General features: G+C 41.4%; 1 protein-coding gene across 4 annotated transcripts in view; it reads left to right on the plus strand.

The window, feature by feature from the left end:
* arhgef6 (Rac/Cdc42 guanine nucleotide exchange factor (GEF) 6) overlaps positions 1 to 24,488 on the plus strand; it is a 37,141-nt gene that overhangs the window by 7,830 nt on the left and 4,823 nt on the right. The window contains exons 4-20 of one of the 4 annotated variants that reach the window (XM_084041947.1): positions 3,058 to 3,179; positions 3,598 to 3,811; positions 4,359 to 4,411; positions 5,221 to 5,315; positions 5,584 to 5,679; positions 6,278 to 6,400; positions 10,085 to 10,223; positions 10,680 to 10,739; positions 12,485 to 12,631; positions 15,494 to 15,580; positions 16,362 to 16,443; positions 17,738 to 17,853; positions 18,347 to 18,526; positions 19,956 to 19,976; positions 22,162 to 22,258; positions 22,934 to 23,020; positions 23,898 to 23,997. In XM_084041947.1, coding sequence (XP_083898073.1) covers positions 3,058 to 3,179; positions 3,598 to 3,811; positions 4,359 to 4,411; positions 5,221 to 5,315; positions 5,584 to 5,679; positions 6,278 to 6,400; positions 10,085 to 10,223; positions 10,680 to 10,739; positions 12,485 to 12,631; positions 15,494 to 15,580; positions 16,362 to 16,443; positions 17,738 to 17,853; positions 18,347 to 18,526; positions 19,956 to 19,976; positions 22,162 to 22,258; positions 22,934 to 23,020; positions 23,898 to 23,997 — 1,819 coding nt within the window. The remainder of the gene's footprint in view (positions 1 to 3,057; positions 3,180 to 3,597; positions 3,812 to 4,358; positions 4,412 to 5,220; positions 5,316 to 5,583; positions 5,680 to 6,277; positions 6,401 to 10,084; positions 10,224 to 10,679; positions 10,740 to 12,484; positions 12,632 to 15,493; positions 15,581 to 16,361; positions 16,444 to 17,737; positions 17,854 to 18,346; positions 18,527 to 19,955; positions 19,977 to 22,161; positions 22,259 to 22,933; positions 23,021 to 23,897; positions 23,998 to 24,488) is intronic. The other 3 variants (XM_084041948.1, XM_084041949.1, XM_084041950.1) reach the window with 3 other exon arrangements.

Here is a 24,488-nt window from a genome sequence, read left to right on the forward strand (position 1 = left end):
AGACGATTCTAAGATGACCCAATGTTATTCTCCATAGAGAAATTACTTCCGCAACTCAGGGGATTAACGAGTGACGTCAGGACTTCAGTACTCTATAGGCCCAGTTTGTGCCAGATTATACTTCCTGTCATTGTGCGTTTTTTTCACAACACACTTTTTCCTACTACTACAGATTTTGTCCAAAACTCACACACATCGGTACACATTATCTCTGGGGTCATGTGATCAAGATGTATCAGTCAGATCTTTCAGATCCCATTCCGATTGGCCATGACTGCCTTCCAAAGTTTACGGGCCCGGTAAGCAACCCGGCCTGGGCGGAGACCTGTGCTCCAAGGAGCACACTATAGGTGATCTTCTCACATCAGAACAATGCGATTTAGGTGGAAAACTGGCAAGATTTTCCTTTTACTGGCCTTGTTGCTCTGCATATTCCCTGTCAGAAACATCATGGCATGGTGTAGTGCAATCAGAGCAGTTGAGACACTTTGGCAGTGTTGTGGGCATCAAATACAAATAGCTGATACCTTTCCCCTCCAGTCCTTACCTCACAGTAGCAGTACAGTAGCAATATAGCAGTACCATCCAGCAGACCCTAGGAAATAAATGAATCAACACCCTTCCAGTCATTAGGCAGCCCGCTCCACCTTCAGGCTTGTCACTGCATGTTTGATATACTGCTGGAGATGACACGTTATAATGCATTTCCTTCGTCTAAAAAAAAAACGGGTTCCCCATTAACCACTACATAATGCCAAAACTACTATAAATGCTTGTTAAATTTACGTAATGTGTCTTCTATGCCTTTGTAAAATAACATTTCTTTATGTAGACACCGACAGCCTAGCCTATATCTTAAGTCTGTTTGAAGTAGAGGTTGCATTCCACTGCTTGTGAAGTGGACCCAAATGGCCTCTGCTTTGCAAGTCTAATGTAGCTGCAGATATCCTGAAGCTCCTGAAGTGTTTCAAAATTAAGTGGCCCCAGGTTAAAGTTAACTAATTTGATCACTGACAACGATGTGCGTGACTGTGTGTTTTACTCGTGATACTCTGGCAGGATCATCTTCGGTATCACTCTTATGTGTGTGACTATGTGTTTATGTGCATGACTGCATGTATTCAACTTTGTGAGTGGCTGCTGTCAGGTTTTTACAGTTTAAACGCATGTGCATATCTGTGTATGTTTTCAATTGCAGCTGCAGAAACCTGCATTGGCCACAGAGCTGGCGGAAAGTGTTTTGTTTTTGGATTCTCTGGGGAGTAGCATGTCGAAACATTGAGCTTTCCTTGCAGAGCATGCAGGCAAACGGTCCCCCTGCCTACTGTGTCCTTGACTGCATTGTAAAAGTAATCATTCCTTAGTGTCAAGACTCTTGACTGTGTCTAGTTAGTCCTACTCTCCAGATGGTAGGGCAGCTGTACCATTTTTCAGTTGCAGCAGTTTACTTAAGAAAGCATGGTGAAGGGTCAAATCCTGATGTTTGCATTCTGGTCTGTCTGAATATTATGACAGATTTAGTCATTTCATTTCTCAGACATGTAAGGAGGCCAGGGTCGGATTTTAGACAAAGATGTTAAGTTAATTTGCATGTCAATATTTAGACAACAGATTTGTAAATCTTTTTTTTTCTTATTGTTATTATTTTTTATATAGTCCTGTAATTAGCATTACAGTGTACATATACTTATATGCAGCGTCATGACTGAGTGTGTTCAGCTCAGGGTTTGCGAGTGAGTGCTGGTAACAAATATTGATCCAACAGTCATCGCATCTGCAGACCTGCCATTGCAGCACCTGGCCCTACATACATACTCAGTTTACTTACAGTACATACATCCCCCTCTGCTACAGTGGCCAAGTGTTAGCACTCCCCACGGGCTCAGATATTGGTACGGCAGATTTCATGTCAAATGTTCTATGAATGAGAGTGTCTCCCCGCAGAGCCACTGAACAGCAATTCAGGTGAGAGGCGTAGGGTCGAGTGAGTTTCTTAAACGGAGCCATTTCAAGTAGTTGGAAATTAGAATGGGTCTTTTTATTAGCCCTCTGCTTTAAGTCCATGGCATATCTTTTAATTTCACCAATTTGTAGGTTTATGGGCATTCGACCACTGGTCCTTGGTTTTCTACTACTGGCCCTCCCCTGGCACAGAGCAGTATTCAATGGATGTTAGTTAATGCGATTTTTGTCATGCTGTCTAGGTCATTGATTTTCAAAGTTGGGTCCGGGGACCCCCAGGGTCCTTGAGGGGGTTCCAGAGGGTCCCTGGCAAAAGTAGTTAACATAGCATCACAATAATTTTAACCACTTTATCCATTTATATGATTTTTTTTTTAAATGTGTTTGAAAGATTTTACACAAATCTTCTCTTCTGCGGGTCCCTGGCACAAAACCTTTTCAGATGGGGGTCCGCTGCCAAATGCATATCAATCTGGGGGTCCTTGGCACGAAAGAGTTTGAGAACTACTGTGTTAGATGATGCGATTTTTGTCATGCTGTCTAGGTGTGTGTGTGTGTGTGTGTGTGCCAGCCCATAATGCTCCCACTGTCCCTGGGGCTGAGCAGAACAGCAGCTCATCCGCAGATGAACGGCCATCAAGCTGTTGGCCTCATAAAACATTATGCAACTGCTTCAAATCTTGTGTGTACAGCAGGGGTTCTCAAAGTGGGGTCCCGGGTCCTTGGGTGGGTTCCAGGGGGTCCCCAGCATAATAAGTTAATATAGCATCACAATCATTTTAACCATTTTCACCATATTTTATACTTTGGCTATTCAAAAATAGCAGATATACAAGCTCATAGCGCATCACTATGCCGCATTATGATATCGTACGTAGATTTGCAAGTGAGAATTTTTAACACAAATCTTCTGGGGGTCATATAATTGCATATAGTTTTGGGGGTCCTTTGACATGAAAAGGCTTGAGAACCCCAGGTGTGCAGTACATGTGTGTCTGTCTCACAGTAGTGGTGTCTCCCTGAGAGGAACACGTCAGAGATTCACAAGCCAAATACCAGTCAAATATCATTGTGTGTGTGTCTGTGTGTCCACAGATTGTGGTACTGAGAGATCATGTCCGCAGTCCGGTGCCTCATCTCCTAGTCACTCCATCTCCTCACACACGCTGTCCTCTGCCAAGTCCAAAGGCTCTCTGCGCAGACAATCTAAGCCAGCGGTACGTTCTCTCACACAAACAGCACATGCACATTTTGATCTATTTCTCTCTCTCTCTCTCTTGGGCTGTAAATTATCTCTCTCTCTGTGTGATTTTTCTTTTTAAAAAAATCGATGAATAATCTATCCCTATTTTGGGCATGTCTTTATAGGCAAAAATGTTCATAGAAAACCTTCGAAAATTGCAGATCTGCAGGCTATGTTGTGATGTGTTGTGAGCATATGTAGAGCTGCTATTTTCATCCCGACACGACAAGACGAAGTGTCTTTAGTTTTTGTCTTTGCACTATATTTACATGACCATTTACGCTGTTGTTTGTTGACAAGGGTTCACGCCATTTACTCTGATCTTGCACTTCGTAAGTTACTCTGGTAAGGGCCCTCATTAAACTCACCCTCTGTGCCCTCTGCCCTGACAGGAGATGTGTGAGAACGGCAGTGGTGGCAGTGGTGGGCAGGTGATGGTGAAGGCGCGCTTCAACTTCAAGCAGAACAACGAGGACGAGTTGTCGTTCAACAAGGCCGACCTGATCGTGGTGACACGGCAGGAGGAGGGAGGCTGGTGGGAGGGCTCGCTCGGCGGCAAGACCGGCTGGTTCCCCAGCAACTATGTCCGCGAGATCAAGCCCTGCGGTGAGTGGGGCATTAAGGGAGCGGTGACACTTGTCATTTCATTTTCATTCAAGTGTGACCGCTTTAGACCTCTACATCACTTGTTTCCCAATTAACAGTGGGACACAATTGTATGGGTTTCGAGTAAATATCCCCCTTTTTTTTGTATTTCATAAATAAAATAAAAAAACAAACACATTTCCATGAATAAAAACATTTAAGAAATAGTGAAAATAGCAGATCTATAAGCTCACAATGTGGCAGCGACACGTTTTGAGCTTTTAGATCACTATTTTCACTAGTTTGGGTCCCGGGCAAATGTCTAATTTCTCTTGCACCAATGCTCTACATAACTTGTGTGCCTCCAGTCCACATCTGTCCCTGACAACTCAACGGGTGTAAGTTCTTCACTCGGGACGTTTTGCTTTCCACAGGAATATGTTGATCTAGAACAGTGATAATGATCCGTTCATAGTATCGATTGATGCATTTATATTGTCTGTAAGGTTTTTTATGATGTTTAATTGCTGGTGCTGTGAAAAACCTTGTTCCTCTCTTGGCCCTGCAGACAAACCAGTGTCTCCCAAAGGAACTCCGCTCACCAAGAACTACTACAGTGTGGTGAGTAGGCATTATGCAGGACACTTATAATGGAGATATTATTTCTAGATGCCAACATGTCCTGCAGGAATCCCAAAATGTTCAAATTTTTGCTTTTTTTGTGGACTCAATGAAAGCCTCACTATTGTTTTTTTATGAATAAAATATATTTTTGTCCAGTCTGTACGGTATGTTAACATTACCTGCCAGTCACGAGTATAACCGTGATTGCGGGGGGGGAATCTTTTTTTTTTTTTTTTTTCAATTTTCAATGTATCCACACAGAACCAGAGATATAGCCATCCAAAGATGTCTAGCTCCATTCACTCCTTGGTTAACTTATTACTTTAAAATCCTGTATCTCGGCTCCTGTGTTTTTTTTTTTTAACATTGGCAGTGGGGGAAGTAAAACAAAAAAAGACCTCTGGAATGTGTTAATACAATGCAACTTATACAATTGGGGTGGTTGTATTTTGTCTCCCTGCTCTTCTATTGAGACATTTACAGTAAATTGTGTCAAATGTCATGTGAGACATGACCTAGACACAGGATCTGACTCGAATTTTGACCTGATGGTCAAGATTCAATGTATGAGCAAGCAGGGCGGCTCTATTAGCTCAATGGTAAAAATGTCAGCACCTGCACAGGAAACCAGGTTCAAATCCGGGGTAGAAGAGGAAAGTTACATAGTGCTGCTTTAACATATCACTGAATGGTCACCCTATTTCTGTTCTTTTGAAACCCCATGTTTTTAAATAAATGTTTGGCAAAGCATTAAAGAATTTACCAATTCTGCTTCTGACTGTGTCATATTTATTCCTACACTGTAGGTGGTACAGGACATCTTGGAACACGAGCGGGAGTTCGTCAAAGAACTACAGACGGTGCTGAATTGTTACCTACGACCCCTGCAAGGCAGCGACAAGTAAGGGTCACATGACAAGGAGGAGACGCAGAGTCCTCATTACGCAAATCATATACAGCAAAATGTTAACGCATGCATCACTTTATGTTGTACATAACACAGTTGTGCTTTGTCAGTAGTCTTACATTAAGCATTTAATGTTGGGTTGTGTCGCTTAGCCGCATGCCAAATCACCTCGTACTTGACAATAAAGTGATTATATGATTTGAATGAATTACAGCAGCTCTGTGGCTAGCAATCAGCTTGTTTGGTCTTGCTTTGTGTGCAGGCTGAGCAGTGCAGACAGCAGCAGTCTGTGTGGGAATCTAGAGGAGATCCTCACCTTCCAACAGGGCCTGTGCGTGGCGCTGGAAGAATGCACCAAGTATGTCCAATTGAACCCGCACCTTCTATTCATTTGCATACGGTTACGTCCTGTACAACGGGAATGTTTACAGATCTCTCTGTTGTGGTTGCTGAGCAAATGATAATGGCATTGAGCATTTCAGTCAGATGTTATTCCAAGCATCTACATTCTAACGAACTGAATGCAGTTTGAATCACAGCAGCGTCGAGACTTTACTGTTCAAGTCATTTTCACTCTCTACTACAGTGGTTCTCAACCTGTGGGTCCTGACATGATTTTGGGGGGTCCTCAAAAGATTTTCTTAATGTGCAACATTGTTTTCTCACTCAACAGTAAACAAGCCAACATACAGTATAAGTGTATACAGGGTATCTGCACATTTCTAAAGTGGCAATAGAAGGACTTTTAAGACCTTTTTAATACCTCTGAAATGAATGCTATACTATACAAACTATACTATAAAAATGGTCAAACATTGACCACGGTAACATTTTGAAAATAGCTGATCTACATGCTCACAACGCCTCGCGTTGTGAGCAAACATCCATATGTTGCACTCCATCTTTTTCACTCTCTGACTCTCTCTATCTCTCTCTCTTTGTGTATGGTATTGCAGAGTTCCAGAGGGCCAGCAACGTGTGGCAGGCTGCTATCTCAACCTCATTTGTCAGATCCGAACTCTGTACTTATCGTACTGCTCCAGCCACCCTTCCGCCGTCTGCATCCTCACTGATCACAGGTCAGCCCTCGTACAGTTAAGAAATCAATTCACATCTGTATTTTTGACGGTTAGATAAGATTTTATTTTTGCTTCGTTACGATGGGACAAAACCGGTGGGATAAAATACGACACAGGACCTGAGCTGGGAGTTGAATACAGGATGTTGTTGACATGGGGCGGCTATAGCTGAATGGGTAGCTCACCCAGTCTTAGTGTCCCTGAGCAAGACACTTATCCCCTAACTGCCTCCCGGGCATAATAGTTAAGATGGATAAATGCAGAGGACAAATGTCATGTTCTGTATGCTAATGTGCAGTGACAACAAACAATACCCTAAAGTACATTTTTTTTATGTTGAGACCTTAAAGGTAGGGTAAGTGATATTTTTGGGTTAAAACAAAAAGTATTTTGTTAAAAGGTTAAAGCACTATATTCTGATAGTAATCATTGCTATAGAGTGTTTGTTCAGTAACAGGAGTCTCCATGTCTCTCCAGCTCTTTAATAAACAAAAAATACATTTTTCGGTAGGTGTCAAAATCTCATTTTTAAGCTTAATTTGTATAGTGTTCCAGTTCCAATTTTGTCTGCTCATGTCTTAGTGTCATCACTTCCAATTTCACTTGTTTAATCTGTATCCTGATTGAGTTCTCTATCCTGGTTGGATAAAATTGGAAATGAAACGGAAATGCATTTTCTGTTTAATAAAGAGGTGGAGAGACAAGGAGACTCCTAATACTGGACAAACACTCTATAGCAATAGAGTATTTAATATAGAGCTATTTAACACTTATTTTAACCAATGCAAATCACTTACCCTACCTTTAATTAGTTGAATAGCCGGTGATGCTCGAAACGTCTCGTCCAAATGGTGGAAACCAATGCATTTTAAACTTTGGAGCATGATCCAGTGTGCAGACTTTATTCTTTTTGGATTCTGACTTCTGCCCGGCACCTGGAACTTAAGTGGGTGGATGTTTGTGCTTTTTGTTTGTTACTGTGACATTAGTTAGTTGACTTAATACTGCATCTTACAATTAGTGCAAGCGTTAAAAAAAAAAGCTTTATTTTCTAGATCACCAACATTACAGGCAACCTGAAATACTAGTCTAGACACCTACTGCTTATAGAAATGTTCCTTTTGATCCTAGAGGATCAGATAAGGAGGAAGTACCAGTATAACAATTGGAATCAGGGCTACGAGAAGAGATCGAGCCGTAGCCGATAGTGAGTTGAGGAAATCTGATAAGGCTCTCCCCTTATCACACAGTACAGCCATGCACTGTTGAGTCAAAGAAACAGCTAGCAGTTGAATTTCTAAAGATTTTCTCAAAAATATGGATGGTATTGGAAACGGAGTGTCAGTGCATAGGTGGATTTGTCCAGAATTTAAAGTGATTTCCAAGAAGACTTTCTCAGCATATAAATGACCACAAAATCCTAAAATTCAAGAACTAAGAAATGATATTTTTTTTTAGCAATGCATTTGTACAATGTGACAAGTTGACATGTAGGCTAGACAGAATTAGGAAATAGCCTCATTAGACTCTATACAGTTTTGTCCATTAAAAAATTGCATTTGATGATGGTGTAGTTCTTCATTGAGCCACTAGGTGACAGGCTTTCTCTCTGTAAATGGCAAGTAGCAACTTAAGCTCAACTTTTGTTTCAGAAGAATAGTGGCAGGCCCTTCAGTGAGAGAAGCTTAAATTCCATTGGTGGGTACACATGTGGATTTTGCCATGGAAAGAGGAGTGCAAAAAAAGATTTGTTTCCGCATTGGATTGTATACATAGAATGAGATTGAAAGAAAGGCACAAATGCAAATCTGTACTCTCTTTATGAGTATAAACTCTGGAAATTGTCCAGGGAATCCGGTCCGGGACATAAGCCCTTTCACACATGTGGCATGCAAGAGGAGGTTGTCCATTTCAGTTCAGACGCCTTCGCACATAGCTGTAAAGAGTAATTTTGATCAGGCAAGAGGCTGTGCAATGGTAATTGTTGCATTTACAGACAGCAATGGCTAAGGAGGTAAAGCGGCCGTTTTGGAATCTGAAAGTTCAATCCCCAGCTCCTCCTGGCTGCATGTCGAAGTGCATAGGTGGACATAAATCTAGACATGCATTTTGTTAGCATGTTATTTTTCACTTTACAAGACATTCTCACATTAGTAAATAGTAGATAAACAAAGGCTTCACTTCAGGGGCTTCTCCAGTGTAATTTAGATAAACCAAAGTGCCTTGCTTCTATTGAAAATAGCAGATCTGCAAGCTTCTACCAAAAATGGCAGATCTACAAGCTGTAACGCATTGAGAGCTCGTAAATCGTCTATTTTCGGTGTGCGACACCCACGCACAACTAGATACAACTCTGGCTTTAGTGTCGAGTGCTGTAATAGGTCTCAGTAATAGGGAAACAAAGTAACTGTAAGGCAGTAAGGCACTGTGCCATTGAAACAATGTGCTCTCTTGTAGTATTGCAGAGGCAGTTTGGCAGTTGTCAGGGTAAATAATGGTGCTACAGTTTAAAATGGAACTCCACACACAGGAAGCTGTCTGTTGACAGGATATGTATTGTTGTGGTTAAGTTGACAGGCAGATCTGATAATCACATTAAGCTTGTGTTCATCTTTTGTGTGCAGGAGCCTTTCCCTTCACATTACGTTTTGGCAAATGATACGTATTTGACAATTCAGATCATGGAAACGTACATGGGTGTCATTATTACCTAGCAAAATCCAGAGTGTTAGCCACGTTCAACCTGGCTCCCTATATTGGGCATGTCAATATAGGCGAACATTTTTGCCTATAAAGTAGTGATGCAATGATGTGTTGCGAGCTATTTCACCATTGACTCTTACACCATCGTACAACGGCGTATAAAATAGGGCCCACGTCGTTGGAAATTTTCATTTCAAATTCTAAAACCTTTTCAGAGTTAAATGAACACTATGGACCTATTTAAAATCAACACCATTACGTGGGAATTGAGCACGATTTAAACTAAACTGCCCTACTCACTTGTTTTGGTCTGAACTTCCTTCCTGTATATCATTACCGCTGTGTTTTCTCTCATGCACTTGTGGTTGAACTATACTGTGGTGTCCTAATTGTAAATGAAAAAAGTGTTTGTTTTACAACAACTGTTTCCCACACTACATTAGGAGAAGGGGAACTAAGGGTAGGGTTCAGACAGATTTACAATTTTAATTAGACAGATATTTTGTTTTAAAACTGCATTCGAGAAGCTTTTTTTGTTTTGAAAAAACTGGTTATTTTGACCAATCTGTATGGTAGAGTATGTTCATACAATAACTAGCACAACTGGGGTGGTTGTATTGTCTACTTGCTCTTCTAGTGATAAATGTATATCCTCTGGTCGGATAGGACCACTACTGGTTGACAAGAGGTATTGCATGTAACTCCAAGTGTAATAGCTCCCCCAGCTCAAACAGGCTTTCCGTCTTAACGCAGCAGTAGTAATGTCAGATCTTGCGCGGGAGACCCGGGTACCAATTCCCGAGTAGGACATTAAATCTTATGGAATGCAACTTTATGGTTAGGAAATGCATGCAAGTCAATGGCATGTGCCAAACAAGCAGTACATCGTGTGTGTGTGTGTGTGTGTGCGCGTGTGTGTGTGTGTGCGCGTGTGTGTGTGTGTGTGCGTGTGTGTGTGTGTGTGCGTGTGTGTGTGAACAGCGAGGAGCTGGACAAGTTCATGGAGAGCCAGGGTGCCAGTGTTCCGGGGATCCTGACACTGACAACAAGTCTCAGCAAACCCTTCATGAGGCTGGACAAATACCCCACTCTGCTGCAGGAGCTGGAGAGACACGTGGAGGTACATCCCCTTCTCCTCTGTGTTCTTGTTCTAATGACCACTTGTTTTTGTTGCTGAACATATTAGAGGTCATATAGGCCAGTAGTTCTCAACCTTTTTCAGGCCGTGACCCCCCCCAAAATAATCATATTTGAACTGAGGACCCCCCACCCTGACAAGCACTTGGAATTGTAGGATTTGAGGCATTCAATTATGTTTGACTATATGATCAATATTGTGAAAATAGACAATCTAATATTATTTGACAATTTGGCTAATGTTTCACCAGTTTTTATAGTATAGTTTGTTGATTACCTTTTGATGCAGTAATGGCATTTTTCTTTTCTTTTTTGAGGTATTAAAAAGGTCCCCCCCCCCCCCCCCCCCGGGTCCCGACCCACAGGTTGAGAACCACTGATATAGGCTGTTATGTATAAAATATGAGCTGATGCATTGTCTTGTTTATGTCTACTGCAGGAGGCCCATCCAGACTACACTGACATAGTAAAGGCGACAGCAGTGTTTAAGAGCCTTGTGGTAGGTCTGATACCACACACTGAATCAGCTCTGTGCATTTCTTTCTATTTTTTAACCCATTAAGACCTGAGTCCGAGTCTACAAATGACTTCTAAACCAGTAGTTCTCAAACCTTTTCTTGTCAAGGACTCCCAAAATGATATGTATTTGGCCGCGGACCCCCATAACAAAAAAGGTGCCAGGGACCCCCCAACAGAAGAGATGATTTGTGTAAAAAAAACAATATTCAAAAAGACAAAAAATAGCAGATGTTCAAGATCACAGCGTGGCTCGAAGTGAGCTTCTAGATCTGCTGTTTTTGAGAACCACTGTTCTAAATCCTAATAGATTTGTTTTTTTAAACTAGCTATATACAGTATATATAGCTAAAATCTAAAATGACACAGATTCTTTCCCGGTTTTAATGGGTTAAAGATATTTTGGGGGCATTTTCAAGGCTTTATTTGATAGTCACAGTGGAGAGAGACTGGAAATGGCAGGAGTGAGAGATGATGAAATGACATGCAGCAATGACATTTTTTGATGAATTGCCTTCTCTATTTTGTCTTTGTAAAAGTGGAAAATGTTATCTTAATTGAACCATAACAGCATATTGCACGATCCCCTCAAGAGATGCTCTTCACGTGACCAGTAAAGTGTTTCGAGGGTAGATTAACTGATAAACACCCACACTCAATAGTCTCGAGTGAGTAATGAGCTAAAAAAACTGCCTTCTTATTGGGTTTTTATTATAATATGGTCTTTGTGGGAAACGCTACACATTTTCAGATGGCCTGGTTGGAAAACCTTCAGTGAATATATTAAATTGCCCTGTTTCTCTCTGTATCCCTGGTGATTATGTAGTTCCAATTGTGGGTGTGATTAAATGGCAGCAGCCTGGAACAATCGGGTTTCAAAAAGAAAACGTATACTGACCCTGGAACCCCAGACACACCTATAATGTTTCTGTAGTGCATCATCATCTGCATAAGTTCCTACAGTGCACGGTTTGATGGAACATGCCATTGTTACTTTGTCTTTTCATTCATTCATTTCATTTCATTTTTTTTGAAAAGGGAAAACCCCCACCTGGTACCTGAGAGGTGTTCTGTCTAACCATAGCATGTTTCATCTCTCATATATTTCTGAGTAAAAAAAGAAGAAAAAGAAAACCGAAATGGAAGTTTTGTGTAACACAGTTCACACCTAGTGTAACTTGCACACCTAGTAACTTCCTAAACATATTGATTGTACAGGGAAGCTGCAATGTTATTAGAACAATGTTATTAGCCTCTTGTTTTACTCAACCAGTTCTTGTAGCATCCAGGCTCTTTGGGCACAACAGTTGAAATGGCAAATAAAGCCTATTCATGCGTTCAGTACCTAGAAAACTTGGTTTGGATATCTGTATTTCTATCGCAGCTCATATAGTAGGTTATCCAAGCTACAAGCTAGCTATCTTCTGTATCTTGATGAGAGCTGGTCACCTTCTAGAGGTGTGTGCATGTAAAAAATAATGCATTCTTACATATTTTGCATTGACCAGACCAAAATTACATAAGTGTGTAATTGAAATATAATGGAAAGTGGACATTTTGTTTTGAATTGAGGAACCCTGCTTTCTGTTCTACAACAACAGCCTCAATATGTGATTTTAATGTCTTGAATATGCATTGACAGTGTGTGTAGTGTAACAGTTTCTCCATGCGTGCTTTACTGTGCGTGTGTGTGTGTGTGTGTGTGTGTGTGTGTGTGTGTGCACACAGACTCAGTGCCAGGACCTGAGGAAGCGCAAGAATCTGGAGCTGCAGATCTTGTTAGAGCCAGTGAGGGGATGGGAGGGAGACGGCATGAAGAGCCTGGGCCTTGTGGCCTACATGTCCCAGGTCCACATGCAGAACGGAGCCAGTGAGGTGAGAGACCGCCAATAGCATGACAGTAATGACATAGCAAGGGCCTGGATCTCCGAGTAGTGCTGCTCAATAGAGATGTACCGATACCATTTTTTCCTTCCCGATACCGATTCCGATTAAAAGGTTTGAGAACCACTGATCAAGGAATAAATAAAAAATCCATTAATAATTGTTAATGTGCTAGTTAGTCAGTAGAATTATAATGTAAGTACTACAGTAAGAGTATAAAACAGTCGTGCAACATCAACTGAAGTCAAAATATGACTGTAAATGAATGATCATCATGTGATAAATTACGTGATATCGGAATGGCATAGACTGGCATACTCGCCGATACCGATACCAGCATTTTTGGCAGTATCGGCAGCTTTTCCGATGCTGGTATCGGTATCGGAACAAGTCTACTGCGAGGGTTGATGATGCAGGATGTAATTATTAACACATTGACTGCCAGAGTTTATTCATAATGTACTCACCCCCTTGCCAGCGATTAGCGTGTTTTTCTTTTTTTGTTATTAAATGCATTTAAGTTTCTCTGGACATGGTTTTAAACACATACGAGGATAGACCACCAGAGAGCAGCAAAATGACACCTTGATGACTCGCTGACTCACCCCCCCCCCCAACAGGCTCAAACAGTCAAATACGTCATAAACCGGATGTGACGTTTTCGACAATCGCTGATCGGGCTTAAATACGATGTGATACACGACGCCGATGACTGTTCGTCACCCAGACTAAAGAAAACAGAAGTGGAGCTCTCCCGTTTGTTTTTTTATACCGTGTGAAAAAACGTGTTTTGGCCGCATTAGCGCATTTTTCAAGCTAAAACCGGAAACGGAAATCGCTGAAATTGCTTCCGGGTGAAGCGGATGTGACTGGGAAGCGAAAATGATCTCGGAATGTAAATAAAACAGCGTGATTGTCTATTAACCAAATTAAACATTAGGATGCAGATCTGCGTCCTAGATTACTCTGGCAGCCCACGGTTTTATCTAATAGGACGCAGATCTGCGTCCAAGTTAGATGGGCTTCTTAGAATGCATTACATGATGTGTAGAAATTAATTTAATCGAATTGGGACTCCTCATTATAATTTATAATTAAGGCATTTACAGTAACAGGTTCTCATCCAGAGCGATTTACAAAGTGCAAAGATTAAAGTAACTGAAGTGAACCCTAGTCAACAAACGATAGTGTAAATGGTCATGTAAGTAGAGTGTAAGATTAAATTAAGTGCATAAAGTAACTAGCATACCAGGTACATTTCACACCTATTTTCTGTCTAAATAACATGCTATCTAAATAACATTATTAGTATTTGTGGTCAAGCAAACAGTATACCTTGGAAAGAATTGAAGTTCTCCATTTTATAATGAGGACAACCAACAGCTATGCAACATGTTGTTATATAATGTTTTTTAATTACAATTGTGGGTGGATCTTGCTGCTATTTGCTGGCCAACATATTACAGTACTGTATATCATGGCTAGAGGCAACCACATCCGTAGCCGTGAAATGTTCAACAATATACCATGGCCTCTTGTGTATTATTCATTGATTGAAACCTTTATTTATTCTCGAAAAGAGCATTGAGGTTTACCCTCATTTGCAACTCTGTTGAGATTACACACACAAAAATCTATGACACACACAGATATAAAACACAGAAACAACAAAATAAGACTAAAATGGAAAACTAGTAAGTTAAAAACAGTTACATAGTGAGGTAGGTAGATTTGAGAGCAGGTCATTAAAGTGTCCATAGGATATTGGGGCATTAAGTTTTAACGCGAGTTGTAGATTGTTATATGAAACTGGAGCGTCATAGTAGAAAGCAGATTTTGGAACCCTAAGTGTAAGCCAGTTGTTTGAGCGGGTCTGCTAAGTTCTGTTTTTCCACAGCAGTGTGATATATGGTGGTAATTTCCCATCAATAGCCTTCAAAATAAACTGGTACCAGTGCCAGATTAAGCACATCATTTGCCAGAAAATTGGTTCAGACTAGGATATTTTTTATTTCCGGTGCAGGAAAGTTACATCAGTGAAAGTGTGCGTGGTTTCTCATTCAGTCATGCGCAAAATCACAAAGGAAAAGTAGGAAAAAGATGAATTGTCCCTGCTGTTAGACCAACAATGTTGGTCTAATTTAGACAGCTGCAACAAATAGCGTTATACATGTAAGGATTACACAGATTATCAGGAAGTTCCACGTTACATTTCCTGGTTGTTGAGGTTCACATTCACATCAGGCCTGACGTTATTATTATTTTGAGCGTTGATATTTGACATTCGACATCGGTTTGCCTGAGAAGCTTGCAGCTTACTCAAAGAAACCAAGAAGTATACAGGGAAGGCTTGATCTTACCACATCGGGTGGTCTACTTTCAGTTTCACTGCAATGTGGTGGTCTTTCAAGTGTGTTTTGTTTTACCAATCTCTTCACTATTTTGTTGTGTGTTTGTGAATTTGAGTTAGCATATTGCGAACCGCAGCACCAGGTTTTGTTGGTGGCAGTGATAATATGCATGACATAAACTCAGCTCACAGGAAAAAACAGACAAAGGTTCAGCTGTCGCCTCACCGACACACACATCTGGCAGGTCCAAGCTTCTTGAAATTGGCCAAGTTACAGTTCATAGATCATGAATAACATGCAGGTGGCGTGTGTGCGTGCGTTTTCGTTCCTGACATACTGTAAGCCACATTTTCGGACTGCTGTCTGATAATGTTAGGATTTGGCATCTTTTGTGGTTAGGGTTAGATTGGTGAAGGTTAGGGTAAGTAAGGATATATGGACTTGAATCAAACTCCCCAAAAGTTAGCAAAACCAACTTTGTGTGTGTGTACGTTTCCTACAGGAAAAGGAGGAGCGCTACTTAATGCTTTTCCCCAGTGTGCTGGTGATGCTGTCTGCCAGTCCCAGGATGAGTGGCTTCATCTATCAGGTGAGCTTCAACAGAGAGCACCTGGCCCAGTTCTTTTCTTTTTTTAACAGAATATATTTGCCCTGCTTTTATCGCTGCCATGGCACTCCTCAAACCTCACATGGCTTACATTATACATTACAGATATGTAATGACAATAACTAAAATGTGGCGTCACATTTTGTCACCAATAAGCAGATTCAGTGGGTGACAGACACCCATGACCAAATATCTAGACAATGCCTTAGAATTTTGCTTGTTTTATGAAATACTAATATATACATTGGAACGGTTAAATGTTATGAACTATTACACACTATTGTCCTACAATTTTTTTTATGTTTTTAAGCCTACTGATACATTTTCAGACATGAAATATTAGAAAATGATTTTTTACGCTTGGTGTAGTAAGAGTTAGACCATGCCAATTTCTAATTTCAGCTCTATTGCCTATAGACAAATCCACAGAGCGTCTGCCTGTGGCTGCGGTGTCAGACTCCTGCTGCGGTGTGCATTCTGACACCGCAGTTATGATTGCGCCAGGCGAGCGCTCTGTGGATTCGTCTATATACAATAATAACACACAAAAAATACATATATATGATATCATCGATTCCATTTACAATTTAACCTGGACTGTATTATAGTTGAGTATATAATTTCATTATATGCAGGAAAGGCAAGCTCCGCCGCTGGTGCCTCCTCAGTTTCACCTCATATCCTAAAGCAATTACAAGATCTGAGTGTCTTATTTCTATGTCGCGTCTCACATTTCTCCTCTTTTCATTGTGTGTTTCCTCAGGGAAGACTGCCTTTGACAGGCGCCACTGTAACCAGGCAAGCAGAGGACGTGGAGAACAGCCACTATGCCTTTGACATCACAGGTTTGACTCATCACACAATACACTGAAGTAGACCTGGGAAAGGCTTCTTTTGATGACTCTGTGTCAGGAAATTGATTGATGTTGATGATATTACTTAGATGGTGATTAGATAATAAGGCAAGTGACAACCGCATGCACAGGACCAAAGGCTCATTTCCTAACACTTCAGTGTTAGGAAAGTGATTGATATTGATATTACTTAAGTGGTGATTAGGTAATACGGCAAGCGACAAGTGACTGAGATAACTCATACTGGAGCAATTCTATCAATGAGTATCACCTTAAAGACTACAGTCATTCTGTGCTTTTATTTACGGCTCCTTAACGCTTGCTCATAATTTCCAACACTTCTCGTTTTTACGGCCTTGTGTGGTTTGTTTGTTTGATTGATTGATTGAATTTTATATTAGGCACAAGAATGTAAAACAACACAGTTACATTTATAATACTTTTGTCTAAAAGGTCTGACCAAAAAAGTCCTTGCGGACTTGTTTCCGTTGGGGTCCTTGAATTAATTTCAAACACATCACGTGCTGGTCACATGCTGGTGCGATGGTCACATGCTGATGCGGAGGTGGCATGTTGGGTGACATATTTATGACTTTGACCGTGTGGCAACCCTTACACACTGATTCAGGGTTCATTTTGAAAAAATAATTTTGAAAAATGTGGGAAATTCCCCCCTTATATGCTTCACATGGGGGGGGGGTTGGGCTCACTACTTGTGAGCTAAAGGTCTTAACGTTGTCTTATTCTTACCTCTTACTCTTGTCTCTGTGCTCTATTATTTTATTCAGTGTCCGTTGCTTCATGTCTTTCCGTTTAACGAGTTTGTTAAAACCAAAATTTTAATTTTATTTTAGAAAAAAAAAGATAATCAAACTGCTGCTGACATGACAGCAGTCTCCATGGATGTACTTCTGACAGGCTAAAACCTGCCATTTGGCTGCTAGACATTTGCCACCAGTGGCGGTGGGCAGATTATGCAAGCATTATGAGAGCCACATTTGCGGGAGTCAATTAAAATACATGCAATCCCCACAATCCCGTGCCAAAAGTCAGGCCGTGCTGAGTATAAATGTCTGGTCTAGTAATGGTTTCCCTGAGGAATAACCTCTTATGTAAAGTGTAGTTTGCACTGGCAGTGAAATTAGCCAGTCAGGGCCAGCAGCCCAATGAATACCGATCTGCAAAGACCCACCGAAAAGTGTGAAGGAGGAATGGAAAGTGCGTAGGACGGTGAACTAGCGTTGAAGTAAGCGTGTGTGTGTGTGTGTGTGTGTGTGTTTCGCAGGAACCATGATCGACCGTATCACTGTGTTCTGCAGTAACCCCCAGGAGTTACAGGAGTGGTTGGAACATCTTCAGCCATTTACCAAAGGAGGAAGCCCTGTGGGCACCATCTTAAAGGTTAAAGATAAACACACGCACGTCAAAACACCCTTATACTGTAACACAGTGATTCGCAAACAGTGTACCTTGAGATTGTGTGACAACCGCACATTATTATATATTTAATTTACTATATCAGTATTTTGTGTGCACTCATTTCCCATTACAGAGGCAAATTCTATAACCTAAGAAATATAATGTACAATACATATTATAGGCTCTTTTGCAAGGATACAGGTGTGCCTTGAGATTTTGTCTTGCCCTTTTGTGTGCCTTGGACACCAAAGGTTTTAAAAACTGCTGTAAACTAACTGCTGTAAACTGATAATGAACTGTGCACTTGGACATGGTTAAGTGTGAGGAGTCTTTTCACAGATTTCACACCCTGCAGTGTCAAAACCGTGGGCGGATGTTGCGAAAGACCCATCTCTGATTAGCGCACACTTCTCATGTCTTCTCTGTCTGTGCGTGTGTGTGTGTGTGTGTGTGTGTCTGTGCACGCCCTGTGCAGCCTTCAGAGGGCAAGCCTCTGAGCATGGTTGGCGCCCCCTCTCACCTGTCCCATCTGGGCAGCTTCAGCGCTGTGAGCCGCGGCCCCCTGGAGCCACCCAAGATCAGCAAGCCTTGGTCCCTCAGCTGCCTGCGTCCCGCACCTCCCCTCAAACCGTCTGCTGCGCTGGGATACAAAGAGGTACGGGGTCCAGACAGACAGACAAGCGTACAATACGCTAGGGCTGGGCAATTATTGCAGACTCGAGGTCCATCATTGTCATCTGTTAGATCATCAGATGCAATGTCCAAGGTACTTAATCTCACTGCACACCAGAAGAATGTTACTACTCAGAATTAAATGAGGAAATACTTTTTATCCTCTTTACTTCGCACAATCATGATGCTACTCTTCTTGGCGTTTTACTTAATGTTAAAATAAATACTGTATACCGTATTAAATAATCGAGAAGCAGTTTAAATATTAACACTTTTTTAGATTTTTTTGGGGGCTTTTATATGCCTTTATTATAGATAGGCTCTATAATACGCTATCTCAGCATTACTCTCACTCATAAGCACAGACGCTCATAGCCACCGGTGAGTCAGAACGCAACCTGGAGACAAGCCACAATAAGCCCCACCACCCTTCTCTATCTTTCTCCTTCAATCTGCAGCAGCTCAAACCCACAGAGTCATCTGAGCAGCAATGTCCACAAATAGAATGATTACTCAAGAGAAGTTTCCAAGTTACTGTCTTGGAATTATTCAAAAAGAAAATTATTTTCTCAACACAAAGAACATGCTGGTTCAAACAGAGAATCACAGAGAATAAAGGGTTTTTATGCACGAGTGGGGGGGTTGTTAAATGAGCGCAATGCTTGAGTTGTTCCAGTTGCAGTATATCCCTCAGTCCCTCACGCTGCCTTGTCATTACGATGGAAAACGCACCTAAAGGCAGCATCCTTGCAGCGGTCGGCTGATGTCCTCTGATCAGTACAGTAGGCTCTCCCAGCTGTGGTCAGTTGCACCAGATAGAAAGTTTAACCTCGCTCTGGCATTGTGTAACCCCCCCCCCCCCCCCCCCCCCCCACACACAAAACAAAAACAAAAAAGCATGGTTCACAGAATGAGCACCTAGTCGTTAGCCGCTGAGGACTCCCACGACACATTAGCATGCTGCGGCATTCACAAACATGTAGGTCAGGGTCATGAGTCATAGTTGCCCTTTAGCAACAGTTATCCAAAAAGGCTGCATCTCTGTTGCCCTTTTTCCACCTAATACGCATTTTTCTGTGTCCAAAAACTCATTCCAGTACCTGCATGAGAATATAGGTGCCACCCAAGGGTCTATTCTATAGAGTTCATCTGGGTTCTTTTTTTGACTATGCATGCATTTTTTTTTCTTTTCTTTTTTTAAACCATCTCTCCATCGTATACTTAATTTCTTTGTTCTATAGGAATTTATCTCCCTATTCTGTATCACTAAACAAGGATTGGCGTGGGTGTGTGTGCGGGAGAAATAAATCACCATTCAAATTGTCACATCTCTTTCACATCATATATTTCTCATGCACATCTTCCCTCTCTTTTCTCTCTGTCTCTCTCTTCCTCCGTTCTGTCTTCTGTAGAGGATGTCTTATATCATGAAGGTAAGGTTAGAACAACTCTCTTCCTCTCTGTGTGTGGGAAGGGGAAAGCGTGAATGTGCGTGTGTGTTGTACTGTATGTGTAAGTGGCATGCTGCTGCTCGTTCTGCTTTTTTCTCTGTTTCCTGTTCTGTACTCTGTACTTTTTTCATCCACTACACTCAGAGCCTGTCAGTGTTGCATTCAGCAGAAAGTAGTTTATTATTATCCTTAGTTATTGAGAAAGAGGACACAGTTATAAGGCGGGATGGAACGGCGGCAATAGCCAATCTACAGGGTCACAGCGCTGCACATAGCGATGCCTTGTGAGCTTGTAGATCGCCTGCCTTCGTTTTATGATGGTGTCAGGCTTAGGTGGATAAAGGACCACTTCACCCATTTTCAACCCATCTTCTTACAATTGGGCCTCACTAATGCTCATTATAAGATAGCACCATTTCTGTTTACTCGCTCTGTGTCTCAGTGGAGGCCTGCCTACCGTTGACATTGGTAGGCAGGTTTGGCTATTTCAAACTAAATCAAACTTGTTTGTTTTTTTGTTTGTTTTTTATTAATGCAAGAACAATGGCTAACTTTCCAGGAAGAGAAAGGCTGTAGTTTGTATTAGCTTGGAATCCACATCGATAATGTCATTGGTAGGCAGGACCATAACCATCAATGATACGCAAAGTGAGTAGACGGAATTGGTGCCATCTTATAATTAGCATTAGTGAAGACCAATTATATGAAGATAACGTTGAAAATGGGTAAAGTGCTCTGTTTAATTTAGTACATGTAGCATCTGCGTGTGACTTTATGACAGTTATTGAACAAAAGCTACATGGATGGGTTTGCTGATTGCTGCTTATTTGTTTGTGCAAGCTTGCCTTGTCCCTTTGCCAGCCATGGAAACATCCCAACCTCCAGTACTGTTGTTGTCAGTATGTGGCGTTCACAAGCGAATGCGATTTACTAAAAGCACATCATTGTCATCAGTGCATGTTTGAGTCTTACCACCTGAAATTCATCGGATGAAGCAAAACCACAAACGGCATCACAGAACATATCCCTCATTTATCTAGTCTCTCAGGTCAGATGTTGACTCACACAATTCCCGAATGCTTTCACCTAACTGTCTGTACTTCGGAAGCTCTGAAAATTAGTAGAAAATAAAAGTGGATGTCAAATAATTCCTACTGGAAACTAAATTAGTTGAAGCCTAACGTAGCTAGCTGCTTTAGCAGAAATGGAAATTCCAAAAGATAATTTCGTTAACGCTGTAGTCGTGATTGGTCGAATACCCATCCGGTCTGAAGAGCAGGTGGTAGCTTCCTGTTCTCAACTTTTACCGGAGCGTACTTAGTGACTATAGCGTTCGAAGATTATGGAAGAGGTAGTCTGGCTTGAGACGCTAATGGGAGAGCACCTGGATGCCTTTAGGGATATTAAACATTTTGAATGAGATTCACATTCACATTACTTGCATCCATTGCATTTCAGGAGAGTTGTATCTCTAAATTATGATTCGTATTATATATTTTTATTTCCTGTCTAAAATGTTGTCAGTGGTACATAAGCAGACATATATGGTTACATTATAGTTCTGTAACATTACCCATTAAACACAATAGGGTAAAGAATGACATGTCACATCAATTTATCACTGCAAATACATTGGGGCGGCCATAGCTGAGTGGTTAGTGAGCCCGCCTAGGGAGCCAGAGGCCCTGGTTGCCCCAGGTTCGTTTCCAGGCCAGGCCAGCATGTGTCGATGAAATGAAATTTGTCCCTGAGTAAGACTCTTAACCCCTAATTGCTCACAGGTTCTCATTGGAAACAAGACCGCAAGGACTTTCATGAACGACCTGTTAAAAGGAATTATCCTTACACATGATACATTCATATCATCTACGGTCTACATACATTTTGCCCACAATAAAGAAGTGGTTTTGATTGGAAATTGAGTCATATGTCATACCACAAACTTACATAAAGGAAAGACCTGTTTTTTCACATGCAGTACCAAATGCCCGGTCGCCTTGGTTACCGCCATCACACATGCTTCGTGCCTCCTTGTTTGTGTACTTTAAAAAAATATATATATATATTTTGTTTGTTTGTTTATGGGGGGGTTGCAGTACTGCTCGGTTTGGTGCTGCAGCGTAGTGGTTAGCCATGTGCTCTTACACTCTCTGTCACACTCTTCCAGGACTCCAGCAAGAGCCCGCGGCCCATGAAGAAGTTCCTGCCCGGAAACAGAAAGAAAGAGCGGAAGCCGTCTGACGACGACGCTCTTCTCAGGAAAAGTAGGTTGTATGGCGGTGATGCGTCATGTATGATGAGGATCATGAGTAAATGTGAAACAAGATTACAAATCTCACTACGGTGAACTCTGCTATTTCTAATATATATATATAGTATTAGAAGTTGTGTTCTCTGTTCATTTTAACTTTGAATGTAAAAACATTCAAAGTTATGTAAATTTTACTCACTCACATCTAGCAAAATGGAGTTGAGCATAACTTGAACAACTGAAGTAGATGTATGGCCATACTGTAGATATAGGTATATGAATTAAATATTTTTGTGTCTTGTCCCAAGACACAACCCATCGTTTATGGGATTATAAATCACCAATAATACAATTGCACAAATTTACATTAAATACAACATTACCATGTTGTAATGTTGATGTTTTTGCTTGACAGTTAAAGTCATGGCCTCTGTGTGTGTGTGGGGGTGGGTGTGTGGGTGGTTGGGTGGGGCGGTATGTAGGAATCTGTGGATATGTAGGAATCTGGGTCATCTCATTTGCGGTCAGTAGAATGGAACTACCACATAAAACGCAACAAAACATTATGAATCTTTCATGCTAGCTCCTACTTCCCCCCAAAGCCCCTAGGTGTATATGTGTGGGTGTGTGTGGCCAAGGTGGGCAGATGAAGGATAACCTCTGGCTTCTGTTTGGCTGTGGTCCACAGGCACCGCCGCTCTGGAGGAAGACGCACAAATCCTCAAAGTGATTGAGGCATACTGCACGGGTGCCAGTCTACACCAGACTACCGCAGGTAGCCCTGCACATGTTTGTGTGTGTGTACCCGTGTATGTCTTGTGTACAACAGTGGTTCTCAAACTTTTTCATGTCAAGGACCCCCAAATGTATGTGTTTGGCCGCGGACCCCCATCTGAAAGTCTGTCATGCCAGGGACCCCAGAAGAGAAGATTTGTGTTAAACAAAATATAGTTTTTTTGATTTTTCCAAAAGTGCTTGTCGATCTGCAATTTTTAACTCTTTTATTGCCAAAAACGGGAATTCCCGTCCGATGGAAATGACGAAATTATAAAAAAAAAAAAACATTTTTTATTTAAATTTCTTTTTTTAAAAATATATATATATATATTTTTTAGTCTTGTTTTTTTTTGTTTATCTCAAAGGAACTAGGAGATAACGCTATCCCAAAAAATGCTGCTCCATTCACTTCAATGTTAAAAATGAAACGGAAGAAAAAATGCACATTTTTCGTGGCACTGGGACGACACAGTCTGAAATAAGTGTGGCAATGAAAGAGTTAATAGCCAACGAAATGGATAAAGGTGTTAAAATTATTGTGATGCTGTTTTAACACATTTTGCTGGGGACCCCCTGGAAGCCACTTTGAGAACCACTGGTGTATAATGCACGTTTTAATTAGTTATCTTTTCTTTATTTTTCTATTTATTGTATTGCACTTTGAGCTGCATTCTTGTATGAAAAGTGCTATGTAAATACTGTTGAATGATTATCATCATTATTGTTTTTAACAGCCCATGGATAGGAAGCCATAGCCATGAATCAAACTAACTAGTTTTACACTCTAAATTAAGCTAACCTGTGTGTGTGTGTGTGTGTGTGTGTGTGTGTGTGTGTGTGTGTGTGTGTGTGTGTGCGTGTGCGTGTGTGTGTAGCAGTGCGGAAAGAGTGCGTCCCTCAGGTGCTGCTACCGGAGGAAGAGAAGATCATCGTGGAGGAGATGAAGAGCAATGGACAGACCGTGATTGAGGAAAAGTAAGGGGGTCGGCATTCACCTCGGAGAGAACGTGTGATTATGCTGATGGATGCAACATGCATGCGCCATTTGTGCTGATCCTGGATCAGTGTCTGTAATTAGATGCGCTCTGGTGCCCCATCATCAGAGTTATACACTTGTAGTATTGATCTGTTTACGGCGACGAGCAACATGAATCACCCTGCAGACACGACCTTGAGTCGCCTGTAGCTAGTGTTACAACAAAGTGCCCTATCATTTGATATCAACACTCTGTTCATCGGCTTGTTCCTGTCTAGGGTCCGACTCCTAACTACACGCACATCGAGCAGCAGCAAAAGCTTGGCTTACACATTTTTGTTAACCACGTGAACACCGAGCATCCCTATTCTGGCCATGTCATTATAGTAGAACATTCAGTGAACATAGCCGATCTGCAAGCATACAAAAACGTTGTGGTGAGCGTGTAGATTTTCTGCGAAGAGATTCAGTGTAGAGGGGGGAAAATGGG

This window comes from Gymnoscopelus microlampas, assembly GCF_963454915.1.
Source record: "Gymnoscopelus microlampas genome assembly, chromosome: 18".
Classification (NCBI taxonomy): domain Eukaryota; kingdom Metazoa; phylum Chordata; class Actinopteri; order Myctophiformes; family Myctophidae; genus Gymnoscopelus; species Gymnoscopelus microlampas.